Source organism: Callorhinus ursinus, unplaced genomic scaffold (genome assembly GCF_003265705.2).
Source record: "Callorhinus ursinus isolate GAN/ISIS: 27379988/994484 unplaced genomic scaffold, GSC_fseal_2.0 scaffold71, whole genome shotgun sequence".
Lineage (NCBI taxonomy): Eukaryota > Metazoa > Chordata > Mammalia > Carnivora > Otariidae > Callorhinus > Callorhinus ursinus.
Window position 1 is genome coordinate 4948156 of NW_027397133.1, and position 20798 is coordinate 4968953.

General features: G+C 56.4%; 4 protein-coding genes across 4 annotated transcripts; all 4 read right to left on the reverse strand.

The window, feature by feature from the left end:
* Positions 1–292: 292 nt before the first annotated feature.
* Positions 293–2006, reverse strand: APOC2 (apolipoprotein C2). Its single transcript, XM_025849980.2, has 4 exons — positions 1956–2006; positions 1078–1153; positions 752–911; positions 293–524 (listed from the first exon to the last, which is right to left on the reverse strand). Exons 2-4 carry the CDS (start codon positions 1130–1132, stop codon positions 434–436), a joined length of 306 nt encoding a protein of 101 aa, XP_025705765.1. The 5' UTR covers positions 1133–1153; positions 1956–2006; the 3' UTR covers positions 293–433.
* A 545-nt stretch (positions 2007–2551) lies between these two features.
* APOC4 (apolipoprotein C4) lies at positions 2552–4695 on the reverse strand. The gene is made up of 3 exons (XM_025849423.2): positions 4494–4695; positions 3205–3334; positions 2552–2741 (listed from the first exon to the last, which is right to left on the reverse strand). The coding sequence occupies exons 1-3, from the start codon at positions 4567–4569 to the stop codon at positions 2576–2578; spliced, it is 372 nt and encodes a 123-aa protein (XP_025705208.1). The 5' UTR covers positions 4570–4695; the 3' UTR covers positions 2552–2575.
* Positions 4696–12566: 7871 nt separating this feature from the next.
* APOC1 (apolipoprotein C1) lies at positions 12567–14875 on the reverse strand. Its single transcript, XM_025850070.2, has 3 exons — positions 14671–14875; positions 14026–14173; positions 12567–12767 (listed from the first exon to the last, which is right to left on the reverse strand). Exons 1-3 carry the CDS (start codon positions 14726–14728, stop codon positions 12707–12709), a joined length of 267 nt encoding a protein of 88 aa, XP_025705855.1. The 5' UTR covers positions 14729–14875; the 3' UTR covers positions 12567–12706.
* A 2998-nt stretch (positions 14876–17873) lies between these two features.
* APOE (apolipoprotein E) lies at positions 17874–20688 on the reverse strand. Its single transcript, XM_025849730.2, has 4 exons — positions 20582–20688; positions 19755–19805; positions 19077–19305; positions 17874–18744 (listed from the first exon to the last, which is right to left on the reverse strand). The coding sequence occupies exons 2-4, from the start codon at positions 19795–19797 to the stop codon at positions 18027–18029; spliced, it is 990 nt and encodes a 329-aa protein (XP_025705515.2). The 5' UTR covers positions 19798–19805; positions 20582–20688; the 3' UTR covers positions 17874–18026.
* Positions 20689–20798: the final 110 nt, after the last annotated feature.

Below are 20798 nucleotides of genomic sequence, written 5' to 3' on the forward strand. Positions count from 1 at the left end.
TGACGTACATTTAAAGGATCCGTCCAGGGCCTAGATAGTGCCAGAGGCCGCTGGAAGTTAGCTGTGTTCGTGGTCTGTCATTTTACGTATGAGAAAGCCAGACCTTGGTGAAGGACAGTTTCTAATTTTGTTGTTATAGTTATTCCTTGTTATTATTCACCTCTTTATTCCCACTGACCAAGTTAGGGCTACATACATCCAATGGGCACTCAATAACCATTGGATGGACTGAATCAGTCCCACCATCTTGGCCCCTGAGTTCTTAAAAATCAACCACATGGAAGAAAATAAATGGTTTTTTAAATTAATTTATTAATAAGAAGAACAGACGAGCGTTGGGAGCAGGATGCTGGTAGCTGCTGAGAAGTAGGGGGTAGGTCAGAGGAGCCAAGGGGTCTGGACTCTCCCTTCCCCCCTGGTCGGGGCCCAGCTGTTACTGGTCTCCCTTCAGCATAGAAAGTAACTGGTCAGTGAAAACCCCTGCGTAGGTGCTCACAGCTGCTGTGCTTTTGTTGTATATTTCCCTGGGGAGAAAGGACAGACGTTCAGAGCAGGGAGGAGGCTGGGAGTACCCTGAGTCTAAGGGAGAAACAAGCTGGGGGCCCAGAATCATGTGTCCCGAGGGAAAAGGTGGCAGGAACCCAAACTCCTGGATCCCTAGAGAGGACAGGGCTGGGATCTCAGAATCCAGGGTTCGGACAGGGCTGGGGGCTGGGACTCCTGGTTCCTAGTGGGGGCAGGTGGATGATACCTGATTTTCTCATCCATGGTGGTCAGGTATGTCTTCTCGTACAGCTCCTGGGCGGCTGACTTGGCTGTCCCCCAGTACCTATAGACTGATTCCTGTATCTGGGTGAATAGGGAGGAGGGGGTGGCTTCATCTTGCTGGGGCATGTGGGCCCCCTGGACCTCTGCAGGGGGAGAGTGCGTTAGGAGAGCCGAGGAGCCTGCGCAGGGGACAATGAGGCAGGGAAGGAGGGGGCAGGGGGAGGGCCAGGCAAGAACTGGACTGGGAAGATGCTTGAGGCTCCTCTCATCCCCCTCACAGACCCCTGGTCCCCTGCTGAACACACTCACCACATCCCAATACCAGGAGGACAAGAACCAGAACCAGGAGGTAGCGGATGCCCATGGCTTCAGAAGACCTGGAATGCTGAGAAGGCCGTGGGGCAAGGTCATTGGTGACATCTAGTCCTGGGGTTCTCCCCCACCCCCGCCAAACGCAAGAGGAGGGGGCTGGGCTTCCCCTCTCCCCTGCCCTCCCCCCCACAGCTGAGTCCAGTTGCCAATGCATCTGCTTGGGCCCCATTGTCTAACACTTCGTGATTCTACTCCTGATTCTCACACCTGCCTTTAAACATCCATTCATTCCCTCAAGAAGCATTTCTTGAGCACCTAACCGTGTGTGCCAAGCACAGCCCCTGGGCCCAGCTGTGACCATAGGCGACAGCCCTGCCCTTCCACAGCCCATGTGAGAGAGAAAGACACTCAATGATACTAAACGAGGGAAAAAAAAAATACAGTGTGTCCCGGGGGGATAAGCACTCTGGAGTGGGGAGGGCGTGTCACGTGGCCTGGGAAAGGCTTGGCAGAGGGTGACACTTCCACTGACACCCTGTCGGCACAGGGATGCACCCCTACAGACTCAGCGCATTTCTGATGCCCTGGGCCCTGGTCTGCATGCCTTCCGTCTGTCTTCACCCCCACTCCCACCCCCATGCCAGAAGGGCTCAGCTCAGCGACAACCGTGCTCAGAGGCCCTGCTGTCATCTTCAGTTTGGAGATGAGGCTGAGATCCGACCCCAGGGGGCATCAGGGAAGCAGTCTAGGATTCTAAATTCCGCCCTTCCAACAGAGGACTCTAACGGCGGGACTCCTGAGGGTTTCTGACTTGATATTATCTTTGCCCCCTCCCTGCGGACCCCTTCCCGTTGCCCTCTTGGTCCCTCTCTTACCCGACTCTGGCAGGCTCTTCTCACTGGCTCCACACGGGCAGAGAAAGCCTTTATAGCTCTTGAGGTCCACCTCCCTGTCCACAGCCGCCACCCCCACCTTGTCTCCCAGGCCAAAGTCCGAGCCAACAGGGCTGCTGAGGGGGTGGTGCGGGGCAGAGAGGGCAGTGACTGTCCCAAGGGTCAAGCCACAGGGAGCCCCCACTCTGAAAACTCCCTCCTGAGAGAGCCAGGCTGGGTGGGGGCTGTGAAGAGGTTGGGGGTTCTGGGCATCCACCAGGAAAGGGGTCTGGGGTGCCCCTCACGTGGGAAGCAAACACAAAGCTCCGAATGAGGGGTCGCTGTGGGGGCCTGCTGACCCCGTCTGCATGCCAGCCTTCTTCCTCCATCCCAAGCTCGGCTGTCTGGTGTCTCCTTCCCTCCACAAGCCCACAGTGGTGCATCTCAGGGCTGAGGGAAGGGGGCCATCCTCCCAACCCCTTCGCCTCAGGCCCCCCCCAGCTCTCCCTCCCTGGCCAGGTGTCACTTCCTCTACTCATGAACTGCTGGGGGTGGCCACAGTGGGAAGGGATGGGGACAGGAACACAGAGAAGCATTACTTTATTGTGGAAGCTGCAGAAACTTTAATTCTGGTCCCCGTCCCCACAGAGAAGCCAGGGGCACAGGTTGTGAGCCCGCTTCAGAAGGCTATCTTTGGAGCTTTTGAGCCAGGCCTGGGTGCGGAGACTCAGGTCCTTCAGATGGTCATCATAGTAGGTCTGCACAAAGCCCTGGAGGGCCTCCGGTCCCCTGCAGAAGAGGGGATATAACAGTTGAGACCCCAGCTACCTTCCGCTGCCCCATTCCCCCCTCTTCCTTCAGACCCAAGAGTGCCTGCCCTCAACTCTTACCCTCGGCTCTGCTCAGACCCGGAGGTCACAGCCTTACCCCACTCAGAACTCAAGAGTTCCGGGCCCACCCCTCCTCCCTCTGACCCAGGTTCTCCCTCTAACCCAGGGGCCCAGGCCCCCAGCCCCTCCTCCCTCAGACCAGGAGCCCTCACCCCCAGGCCCTCCTCCCTCAGACCCAGGAGTCCAGGCCCCCAGCCCCTCCTCCCTCAGACCCAGGGGTCCAGGCCCCCAGCCCCTCCTCCCTCAGACTCAGGGGTCCAGGCCCCCAGCCCCTCCTCCCCTAGACCCAGGGGTCCAGACTCCCAGGCCCTCCTCCCACAGACCCGGGAGTCCACCTCCCAAGCACAGCTGCACATACTCACCAGAACCACTGCCACTTCTCTCTGGTCCTGGTCACCAGAACCTTCACATTGTCAGGCACCGGGATCCAAAAACCACTTGCTAGCTCTGGTCGGGGGCTCGGGGATTCTGTGGGCACTGTTTGCTGGCGTGCTAGGTGGGACCAGAGGGCCACATGGGCCGGCCGGGACCCGAGAATCCTTCCTTCCTCCCTTCGCCTCTGTGCTCACCATCACTGTCCCTCCTGGTGGCCCGAGGGCAGCCCCTTGACGTCCATCACTGCTGCCCTTCACCTTGCATGTCCCTTTGATCCCTTGTCCCCCTTTTAGCCATCAGTCGATCTCTTGTCACCCTCTGTGCCCATGGCCCCTCCTGTCACCCCTCCGGCTGCCTGTTGTGTCCCCCCTCAGTGTGTAACCCCACCTCTTTGACCCCTGCCCCCCTCCTGATGCCTCCTTTACTACCTGATCTTGCTGCCTTCTCGGGTCTCCCGTGACCCCCACGCTGTCTGAACAACCTCTGCTAGCAGCCGAGGGAAAGCACAGGAAGACTCCCCGCTCCGCCAGGGATGGAGGTTGGCAGAGCTGTGCTGTTCATTCCCTCCCCTCCGGGGGGCCAGGGGTCCTGCCCCGGATCGCACTTGACCTCCTCTCACACACCTGCCTGTCCATCACTCTCGTGCCCAGTAGGTAAAGCGTCACCTACAGATCCCAGCCTTCACACGGACACGCATGTCCGTGCACATACGGGGGCACCCCTATGACCTGCGGAGTGCCTTAGCCAACGACTGAACCTCTTCTGTACTCAGTTTCCCCTTCTGTAGGATGGGATAATGAGAGGCCCTACCTCGGGGATCCTGGGAGAACTCAGAGTTACCATGCATGAGGCACTTGGGAGGGCGCCTTGCACATTGGAGTGTTAAAGTTTTAAATGCACGTGCAGAATGCAGACAGGCTCACGTGCCAGACACCCTCACAGCATCCACACACTCGTATCTTTTACATAAAAACGTGTGCACACAAACCTATATATGTTTGTTCATGGACGCACGTTTACCATGACGTCCTATTCTTGCGCAAATACACACAGCAACGCACATCCACGACCACTGTCATTTGCACCAGCCCCATGTACGCGCCTCACACGGGGCCACCACCAGCACGTTCTCCCAGAAACGCACACCCATCTGCACACGACGAAACACACAAGCTCCATACCTGCATGTCTGCCAACCTGCACACCATATGGATGGTCACACTCACCCCCCACAGCCCTGCAGGGTCCCCGCACCTGCCCATCCTCTCCTCCTCACCCACAACACAGGCCAGGACCAGAATGCAGAAGCAGAGGGAAGGCAGGGCCTGGGGACTGAGTCCAGGAGGCAACATTTCTGGGGGCTCTTGTTCTCCGATCCTCGATCCTCCACGCTCAGCTCTCCTGGCTGGGGGAGGGGGCGCTGTGCAGAGCAGAGATCAGAGCCCTCCCCTGGCTGCCTCCCCACGCCCCTTGGCAGGGACTTCAGAGAGAGGGGCCCAGGTGACGGTGACAAGCAGAGGCCTTGCCCGCCCCCGCTGGCCTCCCTCCTTCCTACCCTCCCGGCACCCTGGCCTGACAGAGGAAGACAGAAGGCTCTCTGGCCTCCTACAGTGAGTGGTGTTCAAATGCTGGCAGCACCTCACCTGCTGGCCCCTCTCTCTGGCTTCAGTTCCCTCCTCTGAAAAATAGGCCCACAATCCACCCAGACTTGAGGCAGGACTTTCACTGAATGAAATGATACAAGGAAACATCTTAACGGAACCCTGGTGATGGTGGTGCTCACAGATCATGGCTGTTTATGATTATTTTCTTTCTAAGATTCCTTAGGCTCTGGGCTACAGGCCAGACACACTCTCATCGGGTGACCCGGGAAATTCCAACTCCTTCCCTGGGCCTCAGTGTTTTCACCTGTAAAATGCACATGCTCATAAGCGTCTGCCTCCCAGAGTCCATGGGAAGACTGGGTGAGGTCCCGTGAGAGAAAGTTCCAGGTGCACGTAGTAGGAAGTTGTCAATATCAGGCTCAGGCCCAACACCAGGTGGAAAGAAAATGAGCCTTTTCTCCTTGGACGCCAGGGCACATGGCTTGGCCAGAGGACCACGGACTGGATTCCTCGGTTCGGGGTTGGCAGATAAAATATAGGACGCCCGTTTGAATTCAGATAAATAATGTTTTTTTTAAAGATTTTATTTATCGGGCGCCTGGGTAGCTCAGTTGGTTAAGCGACTGCCTTCGGCTCGGGTCATGATCCAGGAGTCCCTGGATTGAGTCCCGCATCGGGCTCCCTGCTCGGCGGAGAGTCTGCTTCTCCCTCTGACCCTCCCCCCTCTCATGTGCTCTCTCTCTTTCTCTCATTCTCTCTGTCTCAAAAAAAAAAAAAAAAATCTTTGAAAAAAAAAGATTTTATTTATTTGACAGAGAGAGAGGGAGACACAGTGAGAGAGGAAACACAAGCAGAGAGAGTGGGAGAGGGAGAAGCAGGCTTCCCGCTGAGCAGGGAGCCCGATGTGGGGCTCGATCCCAGGACCCTGGGATCATGACCTGAGCCGAAGGCAGACGCTTAACGACTGAGCCACCCAGGTGCCCCAATAATAAGTTTTTCTTTCAGTATAAGTATGCCCCATGCAAAATTTGGGAAGTATCCTAAAAATTATTTGTTATCCATCTGAAATTCAAATCTGACCGGGGATCCTGGTACTTTTTTTTAAAGATTTTATTTATTTATTTGACAGAGAGAGACACAGCGAGAGAGGGAACACAAGCAGGGGGAGTGGGAGAGGGAGAAGCAGGCTTCCCGCCGAGCAGGGAGCCCAATGCGGGGCTCGATCCTAGGACCCTGGGATCATGACCTGAGCCGAAGGCAGATGCTTAACGTCTGAGCCCCTCAGGCGCCCCCCACCGTAGTCCCCCCTTATCCACAGTTTCAGTTACCGGAGGTCAACTAAGGTTTGGAAGCAGATAATCTGACAATACGCCAACAGTCACCAAATACCACGTCACAGTACCCATGTCCTTCCCCTCACGTGGGCATTTTATCATCTCACATCATCACATGAAGAAAGGTGAGTATAGTTCAACAAGGTACTTTGGGGGAGAGAGAGAGACACTCCCCTAACTTTTATTACAGTGTATTATTATAACTGTTCTAGCTCATTATTCATCATTGTTGTTCATTTCTTACTGTGTCTAATTTATGTTAAACTTTCATAGGTGTGTACGGATAGGAAAAAACCCCAGTAGATCCAGGGTTTGGCACTATCTCTGGTTTCAGGCATCCCCTGAGGGTCAGGGAATGCCTACCCCCCAGATAAGGGGCAGCTACTGGGCAGTTTCGTGCTGACCTGGCAACTTCCAGCAGAATGCTTCTCCCTCCAGGGGCCCCAGTATGGGCTCCGGCACACAGTAGGTGCACAACAAATGTGCCCTGCAGCTCCTGGCTAACAATAATGTGCAAAATGAAACCTCCTGGAAAAAAAAAAAAGAAATCTCCGAGAGCTTCTGTTTGGAAAGGTGAGAAAGTTCCAGAAATGGATGGTGGTGATGGTGGTGATGGTGGCACAACATTGGGCATGTACCTAATGTCATTGAAGCGTACCCCTAAAACGGTTGACGTCGTATGTTTTATGTTCTGTACTTGACCATAAGAGAAAAGAAAAAGAAAAGCCCACCGTGCATCGTGGGCAACCGCGAGGTAGGTGGGTTTCAGAGCCTGACTCCACCATCTGCCCTGCTGTGTGACCTGGCGCAAGGTGCTTAACCTCTCTGGGCCTGTTTCTTCATCCATGACTGGGAGTCATGGACCAGCTGCCCTGGAGAGTAGAGGAGACTGTTCACGTAAACTGCTGTAAGCAGCACCAGATACACTGCTGGGGTGCTCAGTCAAGGTCAGAGGCTGTTTATTAAGCTTGTGTTTTCTTTTTTTTTTTTTAAGATTTTATTTATTTATTTGAGAGGAGCAAGTGAGAGAGAGCAAGAGAGAGAGAGAGAGAGAAAACGAGCAGGGGGGGAGGGAGAGGGAGAAGCAGACTCCCCGCTGAGCATGGAGCCCAACGTGGGGCTCGATCCCAGGACCCTGAGATCATGACCCAAGCCAAAGGCAGACGCTTAACTGACTGAGCCACCCAGGTGCCCCAAACTTGTGTTTTCTGAGCACACACTCTGCACTAGGCACCACGGCAGGTGGTGGTTTGGCGCCTTAACTCACTGAATCAACACAACAGCGCTATGGCGTGGACATCTTCATTATTCCCATTTTACAGATGAGAACATGGAGGCTTGGGGACCAATGGTTCCTCAACCAGCAAGTGGTGAATTTGAACCTGGCTCCCTCACACCTAGCCAAGCCAGGACAACCCCTGTGGCACCTCCCCACCTGGGTCTTAGAGGCGAAGAGGGAGGTTGGAGCAGGGCTAGCAGCAGGGTGGGCCTGGGGGAGGTCTCTGACCCCTGCCCCTGGCTCCAAGGTCAGTGTGGGCTGTTTGCTGTTTGCTGCTTGCAATGTTTGCCCATCTTGGGGACAGGAACAGGCTGAAGGTCGTTCAGGGTGGACCTCAGAGTCAGCTGAATAACAACTGGGTGTGAGGTGATGGGGGCAGAGAGAGAGGTCACAAGAGGGGAGTGGGGGTGGGAGGGGTGGGCTCGGAGACCCCAGTGCGTGTGTCTGGGGGCAGAGAGCATCTCTGAGCCTGCAGCTCTGTGTTGGAGAGACCACCAGACACCAAAATCACTCTGCCCCAGTCCAGACCCCATCCCCTCACTCCTGAATCCAAGAATCCTGGCACTCCTGGGTTATGGCAGGAATGTCTGGGGCCCAGGAAAGGTTGAAATGTCCCCTCCTTTATCTCTTCTTTCTGCTTTCTGTCTTGAGAGTTCTGCTTTCCTTCATTGTTAAGTCACAGAGATATTGGGGCGCCTGGGTGGCTCAGTCGGTTAAGCCCATCTGACTCTTGAACTCAATGTTGTGAGTTCAAACCCGCCCAGCGTGGAGCCTACTTAAAACAAAACAAAAAAAACAGAGATAATCACATGCTGTAAAAGTCACCCTTTTAGTGTACAATCCAATGTTTCGGCGTTTTTTTTTTTATAACATATTTGCAAAGTTGTGCAACCATCACCACTGTCTAATTCCAGAACATTTCCATCACCCTGAAAAGAAACCCCCATACCCGTGAGCCCACCAGGATCACTCTCTTTGCCTTCTCCCCCCAGCCCAGCAGGGCCACCACTGATCGCCTTTCTGTTGCTATGGAATTCCCTTTTCTGGATGTCATGTAACTGGAATCGTACCCTGCATGACCTCTTGCGGTTGGCTTCTTCGCTGAGCATCGTGTTTTCGGTGGTTCGTTCATGCTGTGGCGTGTGTCAGTGTTTCCTTGTTTTTATGGCAGAATAATATTCACATATACATACACTGTGTGATGTTCATCAGTTGTTGGGCTTTTGGGTTCTTTCCACTTTTTGGCTGTCATGAACAATACTGCCACAAACACGTGTGTACACATTTTTTTTTTTAAAGATTTTAGGGGCGCCTGGGTGGCTCAGTCGTTAAGCGTCTGCCTTCGGCTCAGGTCATGATCCCGGGGTCCTGGGATTGAGCCCCGCATCGGTCTCCCTGCTCTGCAGAAAGCCTGCTTCTCCCTCTCTCACTTCCCTTGCTCGTGTTTCCTCTCTCACTGTGTCTCTCTCTGTTAAATAAATAAATAAACTCTTTAAAAAAATAAAAAAAGACTTATTTATTTCAAAGAGGGAGCGAGCAAACACAAGCAGGGGGAGCAGCAGAGGGAGAGGGAGAAGCAGGCTTCCTGCTGAGCAGGGAGCCCGTTACGGGACTCGATCCCAGGACTCTGAGATCATGACCTGAGCCCAAGGCAGATGCCCAACTGACTGAGCCACCCGGGTGCCCCTGCGTACACATTTTTATGTGAACCTGTGAGCAGCTCTTTTGGGTAGACACCCTAGTAATGGAGTTGCTGGGTCACATGGTCACTCTGTTGAACTCTTGGAGGAAGTGCTAAACTGTTTTTTTTCCAAAGGGGTTCCATTCATTCGTTGTTATATCCAGTTTTTCATTCACATCAAGTTTGTGAATGAACATTCATGGGCACAAAAATTGTGTTGCTTGTCACGCTCTTCTCCAGTTCTTTTTGACGACTTCTGAATCGTCTTTTGGGTTTCGGGTGCCATGTCCCCTCCTCCAGGGAGCCCTCCCTGACCAGCTACGCTGAGTCAGGTGCCCACGGGGAGCCCCCATCCCTGCCCTGCCCGCTGTGTGGAGCGTGTGCCATGGGTGGGGCTGTCCAAATGTGCCACCTTTGCTCCCCGAGTGGGAATGTTTCTACATGCACGTCTGGGGCTCTCTGCGTGTTTTTGTTCTTGGTGTGATCCGGGCTATTTGCTCTCTGAGGTCCTGAAGGTATGTTGTAAACCTGAGGAGAACAAATGCATTGGCTCTAAATATAAAGTATAAAAAGAAAATCTTAAAATGAGAATGAATGAGTTCACGAGTGGGTAATGAATGGGAATCATGGGTCTGCATGTAAGCTGGCCCATGGAAATGTTCACTCACATTCCAGAAGTATCGCCTGAGCCCTCACTGTGTGCCAGGCACTGTTCTGGGCACTCGGCGGCCCTGCAGGCGACAAGACAGCCTCCACGAACTTGACATCTCAGCAGCGGGAGACACAGACAGTAAGCAAGTAAGCAAATAGACATACGATATATTAGAGGGTAGCACCTACTGGGAAAAAAGGCAGATATGAAGTTGGGAGAGTGATGGGAGAGCCATGTGGGGGGAGCACAACAGAGACCCCAAGGAGGTGACAAGAGAGCCAGGTGGATATCTGGACATCTGGTGGAAGAGCATTCCAGGCAGGGGGATAGCAAATGCAAAGGCCCTGGGGTAGGAGCCTGCCCAGTGTGTTGGAGGAGCCTGAGGAGTTGCACGTGAGGGAGGGGGAGAGGCCACAGGGGTGCCTGGGCCAGGTAGTGCGGAGCTGGTGGACTCTGATACCATCTTCGGGTTTTCCTCTGAGGCTGGAGGGAGAGTTCTTTTTTTTTTTTTTTTTAAGATTTTTTTTAATTTACTTGACAGAGAGACACAGCGAGAGAGGGAACACAGGCAGGGGGAGTGGGAGAGGGAGAAGGGAGAAGCAGGCTCTCCGCGGAGCAGAGAGCCCGATGCGGGGCTCCATCCCAGGCGCCCCCTGGAGGGAGAGTTCTGAGCAGAGGAAGGGTATGTGTGATGTGACTTGTGTTCTAACCGGATCCCTCTGGCTGCCAAGTGGGAAGGGAGCAGAAGGAGCTTGGAGGGCTGATTTGCGGGGGACGGGGCACTGAGTACAGAGACTTATATTTATTTATTTCCCACCATTGTTCTCCACCCTCATTTCCTTGAGCATCCCTCAGATGAGCTTGGAGTAGTCCTCAGAAAGACAGAGCTCAAACCCACAAGGTTCTTCCCCATGCATGTGTTCTAAGTTTACATCTGTGGCACCACCCTGGGTGTCTTCTCCTGTTTCTTTTTCTTTCTTTTTAAAAGATTCTATTTATCTATTTGTCAGAGAGAGAGAGAGAGAGCACAAGCAGGGGGAGCGGCAGGGAGAGGGAGAAGCAGACTCTCCACTGAGCAGGGAGCCTGATGCAGGGCTCAATCCCAGGACCCTGGGATCATGACCTGAGCCGAAGGCAGACGCTTAACCAACTGAGCCGCCCAGGCGCCCCTTAAGCCTCTCTTCAAAGGTGGAGAGCACACCCCATGAACTGCTTGCCATCCATCTTCTCTGTCCCTGCCCTCTCCAACCTGAGAGCTGTCCAGGGGGGTCAGGAAAATGCTTGAAAACTGCCTCCAAAATGCTGGAAATATGGCCAAGTAAAGATGAGTAACTGATTAAATCGGCACAGAATATATCCTTTTGCCAACTAGCCAACTGCAGTGTGACTGCTTGTATGAATTTTCTCTGATGAGGGATGTGGGGGCATTTTAATATACTGGGGATGATGCAGGTGAGCCCCAGGGCCAGGTAGGGGTGTGTGTGTGTAGCTGCAGCCAATGTGTAGGGCCGGTGACTCAGGAACAAGGAAAGTGGAGTAAGGATGTGGCCCCTGGAACAAACCCCCCCACCCCCCAGCCTACATTCAAATCCCAGCTCTACCCATTTTGGGCTATGTGACATCACATAAGTGACTTGAGACTTCTGTGCCTCAGTTTCTTCCTCTGCCAAATAGAGGCAGTGACAGCACCTACCTCAGAGGAGTTTTGTGAAAATGTAATGTTTAGGGGCATCTGGGTGGCTCAGTCGGTTGACTGTCTGTCTTCGGCTCGGGTCAGGATCTCTGGGTCCTGGGATCGAGCCCCGCATCGGGCTCTCTGTTCAGCGGGGAGTCTGTTTCTTCCTCTCACTCTCCCTCTGTGCTCTCTCTCTCTCTCAAATAAATAAAATCTTTGTTTAAAAAAGTGTAATGTTTAGGGGCGCCTGGGTGGCTCAGTCGTTAAGCGTCTGCCTTCGGCTCAGGTCATGATCCCGGGGTCCTGGGATCGAGCCCCGCATCGGGCTCCCTGCTCCGCGGGAAGCCTGCTTCTCCCTCTCCCACTTCCCCCTGCTTGTGTTCCCTCTCTCGCTGTGTCTCTCTCTGTCAAATAAATAAAATCTTTAAAAAACAAAAAAAAGTGTAATGTTTAGGTGTTTTTTCCGATTGAGAATAATCATTCCACCAAGTAGTACTGAGCTCCCACACTGCGCCCAGTCCTGCGCCGGACCGTGCCTCGGGACACTGGGGATGACAGCCCCGGCCCTGTCCTCCTGGGGCTCACAGTCCAGTAGGAAAGACAGACCCATCACTAGGCAGTGATGACCCAGCCTGGGGGTGAAGGAGGGCTTCCTGGAGGAGGGGACATCAAAGCTTCCTTGGAGGGTGATGGATTGTGTAGATAGATCTCATTGAGGGCTCTAGCCCAGGTCCTACCCTTGCTCCCTTCCACATCCCTCTTTATTATCCATTTTAAGTATAATAAACACCTGCTGTGTACATGGTGATGAACCGACCAGGTCCCTCATCTTGGGCAGCCAGGCCAGGGAAGAATATAGCGAACAGTAGCCTCAGGCTGGGGGTCCAATCCAGCTCTCCCCTTCCTGACGAGTGACTTCACCTCTCTGGGCTTCAATGCCCTCACAGAATTAACAGGGCCCTGCTCGCAAGGTTCTTGTGAGGATTTTTTTTGAGACCATGAAGTTTAAAGCCCTCCGCACAGGTCAAGTAGACAATGCTCAATACATTTGACTCCTTGCCTCTCTCCCCAACCCACCCTGCCCCACCCTGAGCCCCTACCTCACAGCGAAGAAGCACTCAGAATTCTCTACAGGATTTTTATTGGAGGGTGGGGGTGGATATGGGCATCATGAAGTCCTCGGTACAGGAGCCAGGGCATGGGAAATTTCAGAGCTCCTTCGGTGGCGCACAGCCCAGAGGAGTGGGGGCGGCTCTCCTGGTGTTCAGGAGAAGGTAGTTTTTAGCTGCTCCTTCACTTTGTTGAAAGTCTCAGAAAACCAGTTCCTGCAGGGAGCGATGGGGAAGGAGTCACTGTGTTTGTCTCCCCTCAGGGGCCCAGATCCTGCCCCCTACCTGCCTCCCCCACCTTCCCCTTTCCCTTCCCCCCAGGAAAAGGCATGGCTCTGGTATCTATGGGATTGGGAGGAGCCCTGGGCTGGGTTTCCCAGAGGGACCAGAGCCCTTTGAAGTCAGAATGCCCCAGAAGGCTTGCTATCTCTAGCTAGTAAGCCTGCTCTGGCCTAGCTGTCTCCTGCTTATTCAAGGGCACTCTCCAGCCTCTTTGTCTTTGCCTAGGCTGTCCCTCTGGCCTGGATTATGTACATATCTTCCTGGCTCAGGGCTTTCTCACTCACCCTCCACAGGGAACATTCTTCCCATGTTTCTAAGGCCCGGCTGGATTTTCCTAATCACTCAGATCTCAACTTTTTTTTTTTTTTTTTTTTAAGCAAGACAACCAGGCCTCATGGGGCCTCGAACTCACAACCCCCAGATCAAGACCTGAGCTGAGATCAAGAGTCTGAAGCTTAACTTACTGAACCACCCAGGCTCCCCGAAGCAGTAACACTTTAAATGGAGATATGAAAAGGGGTGCCTGGCTAGCTCAGTCGGAAGAGTACACGACTCTTAATCTTGGGGTCGTGAGTTCAAGCCCCACGCTGGTTGTTTACACCCACCCTGCTTGTTGTCTTCTTAGTGCTTAGCCCTGTTTGGGCTAATCTCCCGGACATTCACTGGTTTACAACCTGCTCCCTGTGGGCTGGGACTTTATCTTGTTCATCACTATTATTCCCCACATTGGAACAGCCCGGACACGGAGCCGATGCCCAATAAATATTTGTTCATGAATGAATGATTTTCTAAGTGGCCAAATGGAGTTGATGTTGGTTAAACAGCATATCGAGCATTTACAATGTGCCAGGCACTATGCAAATCCCCTAGTTTGCTTCTCCTCAGAACTATCCGTTCTACAGGCGAGGAAAAAGGCTGGTCCAGACCTACGCCCGAGATCACACAAAGAGTAGTGAGTCTTCGCTGGCCTGTGGACCCAGGTCTGACTGACTCCCAAGCTTGGTCTTTCACCACCATGCAGGACCATTTCTACAGCGTGGCCTAGATGGAAGTCAGGAACCTGTGCCCCACATCTAAGCACCCTGCGATCCAGCTGTGACCACAGGGAAGCTGTCCGCCTCTCCAGGCCTCCGTTTCCCCAATCTGTTAGTGATGCACCCCAGCCCTCCCAGGCCCTGGGAAGGTTTCTAACCGGGTCTTCGCAGGAAGGTCACTCTGCTTGATGCTCTCAATGGCTGCCCGGGCCTTGTTCTCCAGGGTGTTACCAAACTCCTTCAGTTTATCCGGGATGCGCTCCAAAGTGCTGGAGATTTCTGGGGCCGCCTGGGCGGGGGCTGGGCCTGCCCAGAAGATAGGCAGCAGTACAAAAATTTCAGTATGGGAGCCCTTAGGATGAGACTCCAGGGGTGGGAAAGGAGATCCTTGACAGTGATTCTTGGAGGTCACGGTGTTAGACTCGGAGGCGGGGTGCGGGGAGAGGGTACTAAAGCGACCAGATGGAGCTCAAGCTGCTGGGAATTAGCTTACTCTCAGCACTGCTTCACCCCTCCCCTTTCCAAGCTGTAAAAGCTGGACAGCCAATCCTGAGGGGCGAGTCAATAATATCATCGGTTGCTGGAGCTTCCCATGGCAGATTAGCCACCCGCAGGACCGCCCCTTAGAGAGCCCTCACCCACCTTGCGGCGTTGGGGGTGGGGTGATCGGTGAGAGAGAGGGAAACCAGGGCACAGAAGGGGCCGCAGAGCTCTCAAGGGTCCTCCAAGCTCGGACCCCAGACCCGTAGCCAGCTTCAAGCTTCCAAATCTCAAACTCCCGGATTCTCCTATCCCACTTTTACCTTCCAAAACCATCGCCAGAACCACCACCAAAACTGGGAGCGACAGGAAGAGCCTCATGGCTGGGGGCCGGAGGGGCACTCTGGAAGCAGAAGCAGGGGTGGGAGTGAGCAGTGACACCCCTCCTCCCTACCCCGAGTTCCTTCCAAACCTCCTTTCTAGTGCTCTTGGAGGGGTAGCCCTCGCGCGCATTGAGCACCAACCTGGATCAGTCGCGGGACAGCACGGTGGGAGGTCCTGGCCCGGCCCAGGCCTTTATTGGGCTGGGGAGGGGGCGGGGCAAATTAATCCCTCCCCTTAAGCCTCCGGCAGATGGCCTCCGCCCTGTGCCCACCCACCTTTTTCTCTTCCCCGCCTGGCTGGTGCGTGGGTCAGGTGTGCCTAGGCACATCCTTTAGGCCTAAAGCGTCTTGCTGTTCAGGGTTCCTGGGTGGCTCAGTTGGTTAAGCGACTGCCTTTGGCTCAGGTCATGATCCTGGAGTCCCGGGATCGAGTCCCGCTTAGGGCTCCCTGCTCAGCGGGGAGTCTGCTTTTCCCTCTGACCCTCTCCCCTCTCATGCTCTCTCTCTATCTCATTCTCTTTCTCAAATAAATAAATAAAAATCTTAAAAAAAAAAAAAAAGCGTCTTGCCTGTTCAGCACCTGCACCTCCAAATCTCCCTGACTTGGTGGATCTCAGCGTGCCGTAGTCCCTTCCCCACATGGGGCATTGCCTTTAGTCTCTCTCCAGTGGCCAACTTCTCTAGGGGGTCTCTCCTGCTGAACACCCTTCTCCAGGCCTGGGGAAGGGGGGGGGTCTCTCAGTCACTTAGTCACTCTGTAACTCAATTCACGGCGACTCCTCAGGCCTCCTCTTCCGCCCCCCTCCCTTCTTAGCAAGCCTCTTCAGCACAAGCAAGCAACTCTTCCTCCAAGACTCTAGGGTCACCCCACCTGCCCCCTCATTCCTAGTCCCTTGCCACCTCCAGTCTCACTTTCAGACCAGCCCTCAAGCCCCACCCCCACCTCCCTGCATCTGGGAGCATCCCAGACCTCCATGGTTGTGCTCTGGGGTCTTTATTCCACAGCCCCCCGATCTCTCTTTGGGGAAGGGGTCCTTTCAGCCTGTCTGAACTGCAAAAGCTCAGCTGCAAAGATCCCAGTGTGTGTGCCTCCATCCATTCCACCAGGCCCCTCTTTGCCCTCTGCTCTCCCACTCTGGAAGCTTCCAGGTCCCCTGGTAAACACTCCATCTGCCCTTACCCCTTCGGGCCCTTCCTGGCACTAGGCACCCCCGCCCCCCGTCTCTCCTCCCACCACATCCGTCCCTCAGGGCTCGAGTCCAGTGCTTCCCCCCTTCTTCTGGCTGCCTTTGACCGCCAGTGATCCCTGGCAGCTGTAGGGAAGGGCGGCCCTGGCCTCAGACTTGAGGTTGGCTGGCCTTGTGCCCCCACAACCACGTGTCAGCCTGGGGGTGGTGGGGGGGACGGTTGTGAAAGGGACACACAGACATGACCCTGGCAGGATTGCGACAACCCCTTGGCCAGCTCAGTGCATCTAGTCCCTGTCAGCCCCCCAGCTGCCTTCCCAGACATCTGCTTCCCCTGCGAGCCTAGCACTCCCCAGCCATCCACCCAAAGTTCTGCTCTCCTTCCTTCCCCACCCCACCGGAACAGAATAACAACTTTGCTTTTCCAGTCTCCTCCTCATTCCAGCTACAGGGGTTTCCATTTACAGATGGGGAAACTGAGGCACAGCCAAGCGCATTCAATGGCTCAGCCAGGGGCTAAGGCGCCGGGGAGGGGGGGCGCGGTGGTGTCAGTTCTTTGTCCCTCCACTTTCTGGACTCCAGGCTTGTCTCTCTGAATCTCTGCGGGCTTGTCAGCCTCCGCCCCACAGCACCCACTCTGTTCCCCCAAACTCCTTCTGCAGCCCTTGTGCCACCTCTAGACCCGACTGCGGTCTTCATCCAGGAGAATTTAAGATTCAGCTCTTCAAGGGGGAGATGTGGCTGAGGCCAGCCCCGGCCATTGACATCTGTGGCTCAGAGGGCTTGGCCTCAGCTCCGGGGCACACAGTGAATCAGTAGCATGCTTGGCTGGGACTAAGCCCCCTGCCTCTGAGCCCACTGGCCCTTCTCCTCCTCACCCAGACTGTGGTGAGTCATCTGGGGGTGGGGAGGGGCGCCTGCCTCCACAGTGGCACTCAGGGCAGCCAGCCCCATAGGAACCACATGGGAGAGCGCAGGCTGGGCCTGGGAGTTACAGGTTCAAGCCCTGGCCTGTCCTCTGGGCTGGGAACCCTGCTCCCCTCCTCTGAGAACTGAGGGGGTGGGAGAGAATGCCAGGGGGCAGCTCCAGGCTCCAGTCCTCGCCGCTCCTGAGTGTCAACCAACTGGCTCCCAGCCGTGGACCCCAGGGCTCGGAGCGGGGAGGGCAGCTGCCTTCTCTCCAGCCAGAATCCAGCACCCAGTAGGCTTGTTGGGCTAGACAAGAGGTCAGCAGCCCAGCTGGAGGACAGAGGGAAGGAGGATGAGGGCAGGGGGCCGGGAAGCACGGCTCCCATGAAGACACCTGTTAACCCAGAGGGAACGCCAAAGGCAGAGAGGGCCCAAGTGAGGACCGAACAGGTTGGAGAGGACAAACCGAGCTGGGGCAAGAAGGGAAACAAGAAACCCGCGGAGCCGGGGAGGGAGGTGGGGGAAGAAACTGGAGGAGAAAGAGATAAAAGATAGAGGTGGGGGAAAACAGGAAGCTAGAAACTGAAGCCTCTCAGCCAAGAGCAGGCGGCAGAATCAGATAAGGCAGGAGAGCGACAGTAAGCGCTTCATCCCAACGGCAGGGGTGTCGCGGCTTTGGAGTCCAGACTCCACGGAGCAGGTATCCCGCCCTCGAGCAAGCCCAGGCTCCGAGAGGCTGCTTCCCACCCTCGCCCCCGACCCCCGACCCCGGTAGTCAGGGGTGACCACAGGATTTACCCCAGGGGCGGATCTGGTCCAGAACCAGAAGGGACAGCGAGGGTAGAGAAGAGAGAGTGAGCACTGCTGAGCGGAGACAGAGCAAAAAGGGAGACTCTGAAAGGGACGGAAGGAAGCGAACAGTGACATCAGAAAAGACAAAGAGACGCACAAGCAGAGGGGACAGGACAGAGCTGTGTGGCCAGTGTGGGGAGGGAGAGAGAAACCGAGGCACGAGCCGGGAGAAATCACACACGGAGGCCCAGCAGCTGCTGTGGAGCTTGGTGAATCTTTATTAAGCTAGGGCCCTCCAGGAGGCCGGTTGGGGCCCGGACAGCGCCTCCTGGAGGCTGGGGTGGGGGGGGTGGGGAGGCAGGGGGCACGGGGAGGGGCGGGGCCCACCAGGCGGCGCGCGCGGGGTACTCATTTGGTCTCCACGGGTGGGGTGGTGGGGCTGGTGCCCACGGCCGCCTGCACCTTCTCCACCAGCACGGCCCACTGGCGCTGCATGTCTTCCACCAGGGGCTCGAACCAGCCCTTGAGGCGGGCCTGGAAGGCCTCGGCCTGCTGGCGCATCTGGTTGGCCTGCTCCTCCATCTTGGCCTGCACCTCCTCCATCTGCTCGCGCACCTCGTCCAGGTGGCTGCGGGCGCGGCTGCCCACCTCCTCCAGCCGCCCGCGCAGCTGCTGGCCCAGGGCGTTGACGCGCTCGCGCAGCGGCTGGGTGGCCAGGGCGTCCACCTTGGCGTGGCGCGTGCGGGCCTGCTCCAGCAGCGGCCAGAGGCGCTCGCGGATGGTGCTCACGCTGCGCTCGGCGCCCTCGCGCACCCCGGCCCGGTACACGGCCAGGCGCTTCTGCAGGTCCTCGGCGTCCCGCAGCACCCGCTTGCGCAGCTTGCGCATGTGCGAGGCGAAGCGCGCCCTCAGCTCCTCGGTGCTCTGGCCCAGCATGGCCTGCACCTCGCCGCGGTACTGCGACAGGCGGGTGCGCACGTCCTCCATGTCCGAGCGCAGCCGGGCCTGCGCCGCCTGCAGCTCCTTGGCCACGCGGGCCTGCGTCTCCGAGGCCATGGGGCCCAGCTGCTCCTCCAGCTCCGCCCTGTAGGCCTTGATCTCCTTCATGGTCTCCTCCATCAGCGTCCTGGGGGCCGAGAGAGGGCGGGAGCGTGTGTGTGCGCCGAAGCGGGGCGAAAAACCCTGGGGGTGGGCGTGGGGGGCAGGGTGGGGACGGGGACGGGCAGAAGCAGAGGTGAAAGGGAAGGGTGCGAGGGACTGAGCTAGCCTGCTGGAGGGGCGGCGGCCAGAGGCAGGAAGAGCGGAGAAAGGGAGAGCGGTCCATCAAGCCAGGAGCTCGCCATAGGCAAGAGGAAGCAAGGCATGACCAGAGATGCCGAAGAGTTGGTGACAGGGACACCGGCAGAGGTCCGGGGGTCCAGAAGGCACTGCCCGCCGGGGAGTGGCAGGGGCACTCACGTCAGTTCCTGGGTGACCTGGTTGCTGAGCACCTCCTCCTGCACCTGGTCAGACAGCGTCTGCACCCAGCGCAGGTAATCCCAGAAGCGGGCCAGCGCCACCTCCCAGGGCTGGCCAGCCTGCCACCCGGCCTCGGGCTCCACCTCCTGCTCCAGCTCCCGCTTGGGCTCCAGCTCGGGCTCCAGGTTCTCCTCCAGCGGCGACTCCGGCTCCACATCGGCCCAGCATCCTGCACAGAGCAAGTTCACGGCAGTCACCCCCACCAGGCACACAGTACCTGGTACGCAGCAGGTGCTCTGTAAATGCTCCTGCGCTTCTTTAGAGCACTGGCGGGCACGTACTGAGTGTCTGTGTCTGCTCCATGCAGGGCCACGCTGTGGTGATGAATAGAACTACTAGTCACAGCGGACACTAATCTAGTGCTGTCCGCCTGCCTGACAACTATGCATTCGGAACTGTTCTAACTCTCGTTTTAAGGGTGGGGAAACTGAGGCCCAGAGAGACTAAAAACAGCCGCTCAAAGCCAGTGGATGTGAGGCCTCACACCTGGGCCCCCCCCCCTCAAGGGGGAGACAGACCAGCAGAAGGAGGGACCCAGGGATGAAAGGGGGGCACGGGGGTCCAGGTGAGGACGGGAAGGGAAGGGACAGGGAACCTGAGCAAGCCCCGTCCACATACCTGCCAGGAGCGCGACCACCAGCGCAGCCCACAGAACCTTCATCTTGCAGCCTGCGATCGGTCAGGTTGAGTGAGAAATGTCAATCAGCCCCCAGTGGAGACCCCTCCCACCCAGAGCCCCGCCCCACCCGTTCCGGGCCTTCCAAGTCTTGCCCGCGCCCCATTATCTGCATCGGCCGAATCCAATCACAAACATTTCACCAAGCGGTCCCTCCATTGTTTATCTAACTCCTTCATTGTCTCCTCCTCTCTCCCCATCACCGGGTCGGCCTCCGCCGCCCAAATTCCATCCCCCTCTTCGAGGGTTCAAATTCCACTTCCCCTGCCCCGAGTTCCATGCGAGCCCCGACTGCGGCTTATAAATTCCGACTTCACATTCCTTGTTCTCCCTTCACATTCTAAGCCGCAGCTTCACATTTAAACGTCATCTTCCACCTATTAGCTAACTTAATTCTCATTTAAAAAGCCCTCCCCGAAAGAGGAGCGCTCTAGCGACCTGGCCGCCACCCCTGCGCCTCCAAACTAATGGAGATCTGAGGCGGCACCCAGGAGGTGTTCAATAAGTAACAGTGACCGTTCGTGGGCTCTTGATAGGGGCTCATCTGGTTCCTCCGACAGGTCCCGCTGCTTCCCCCATCCCACCTTCCTTCCAGCCAAGACGGGATGCCCCTGTGGCCCACTCCTCCCCTAGGTCCGACCCCGGCTTCCGTTCTCATCCCCAGCTCCTGCTTCTGTCCTGACCGTGGCGTATGACAGTCACCTTGCTCCAGCCCTTCCCTCACAGAAGCCCCGAGCGGGTCTTCTGTGCCCTCAACTCTGTTTCTCACCGGCTCCTGGGGAACCTCCTCCTCGGTCTCCGCTTGGGCTGAGTAGGACTCAGGGATCCCAGACTCGTCCAATTATAATGTTGCCCTGCCCCGCCCACTCCTCCCGGGCCGCGGCGAGCTGGGCCAGCCCCAGTCACGAGGTGGGCTGTCCCCTTCCCCTTCACACAGCAGGCAGGGGGAAGGAGGTGGGGGTTGGAGGCCCTGTGATGCCCCCCCC

Coding starts and splice junctions, on each gene's coding strand:
- APOC4 (XM_025849423.2), bottom strand. CDS start 4,569: ATGTTGCCTCCTGGACTCAGTCCCCAGGCCCTGCCTTCCCTCTGCTTC. Junction 3,335..4,493: donor GGTCCTGGCCTGTGTTGTGG/GTGAGGAGGAGA, acceptor GGTCCCACCTAG/CACGCCAGCAAACAGTGCCC. Junction 2,742..3,204: donor GAGAAGTGGCAGTGGTTCTG/GTGAGTATGTGC, acceptor CCTCTTCTGCAG/GGGACCGGAGGCCCTCCAGG.
- APOE (XM_025849730.2), bottom strand. CDS start 19,797: ATGAAGGTTCTGTGGGCTGCGCTGGTGGTCGCGCTCCTGGCAG. Junction 19,306..19,754: donor GGTGGTCGCGCTCCTGGCAG/GTATGTGGACGG, acceptor TGCTCTGTGCAG/GATGCTGGGCCGATGTGGAG. Junction 18,745..19,076: donor CAGGTCACCCAGGAACTGAC/GTGAGTGCCCCT, acceptor CTCGGCCCCCAG/GACGCTGATGGAGGAGACCA.
- APOC2 (XM_025849980.2), bottom strand. CDS start 1,132: ATGGGCATCCGCTACCTCCTGGTTCTGGTTCTTGTCCTCCTGGTATTG. Junction 912..1,077: donor CCTCCTGGTATTGGGATGTG/GTGAGTGTGTTC, acceptor CTCCCCCTGCAG/AGGTCCAGGGGGCCCACATG. Junction 525..751: donor ACCATGGATGAGAAAATCAG/GTATCATCCACC, acceptor CTTTCTCCCCAG/GGAAATATACAACAAAAGCA.
- APOC1 (XM_025850070.2), bottom strand. CDS start 14,728: ATGAGGCTCTTCCTGTCGCTCCCAGTTTTGGTGGTGGTTCTGGCGATG. Junction 14,174..14,670: donor TCTGGCGATGGTTTTGGAAG/GTAAAAGTGGGA, acceptor TCTTCTGGGCAG/GCCCAGCCCCCGCCCAGGCG. Junction 12,768..14,025: donor GACCTTCCTGCGAAGACCCG/GTTAGAAACCTT, acceptor CGCTCCCTGCAG/GAACTGGTTTTCTGAGACTT.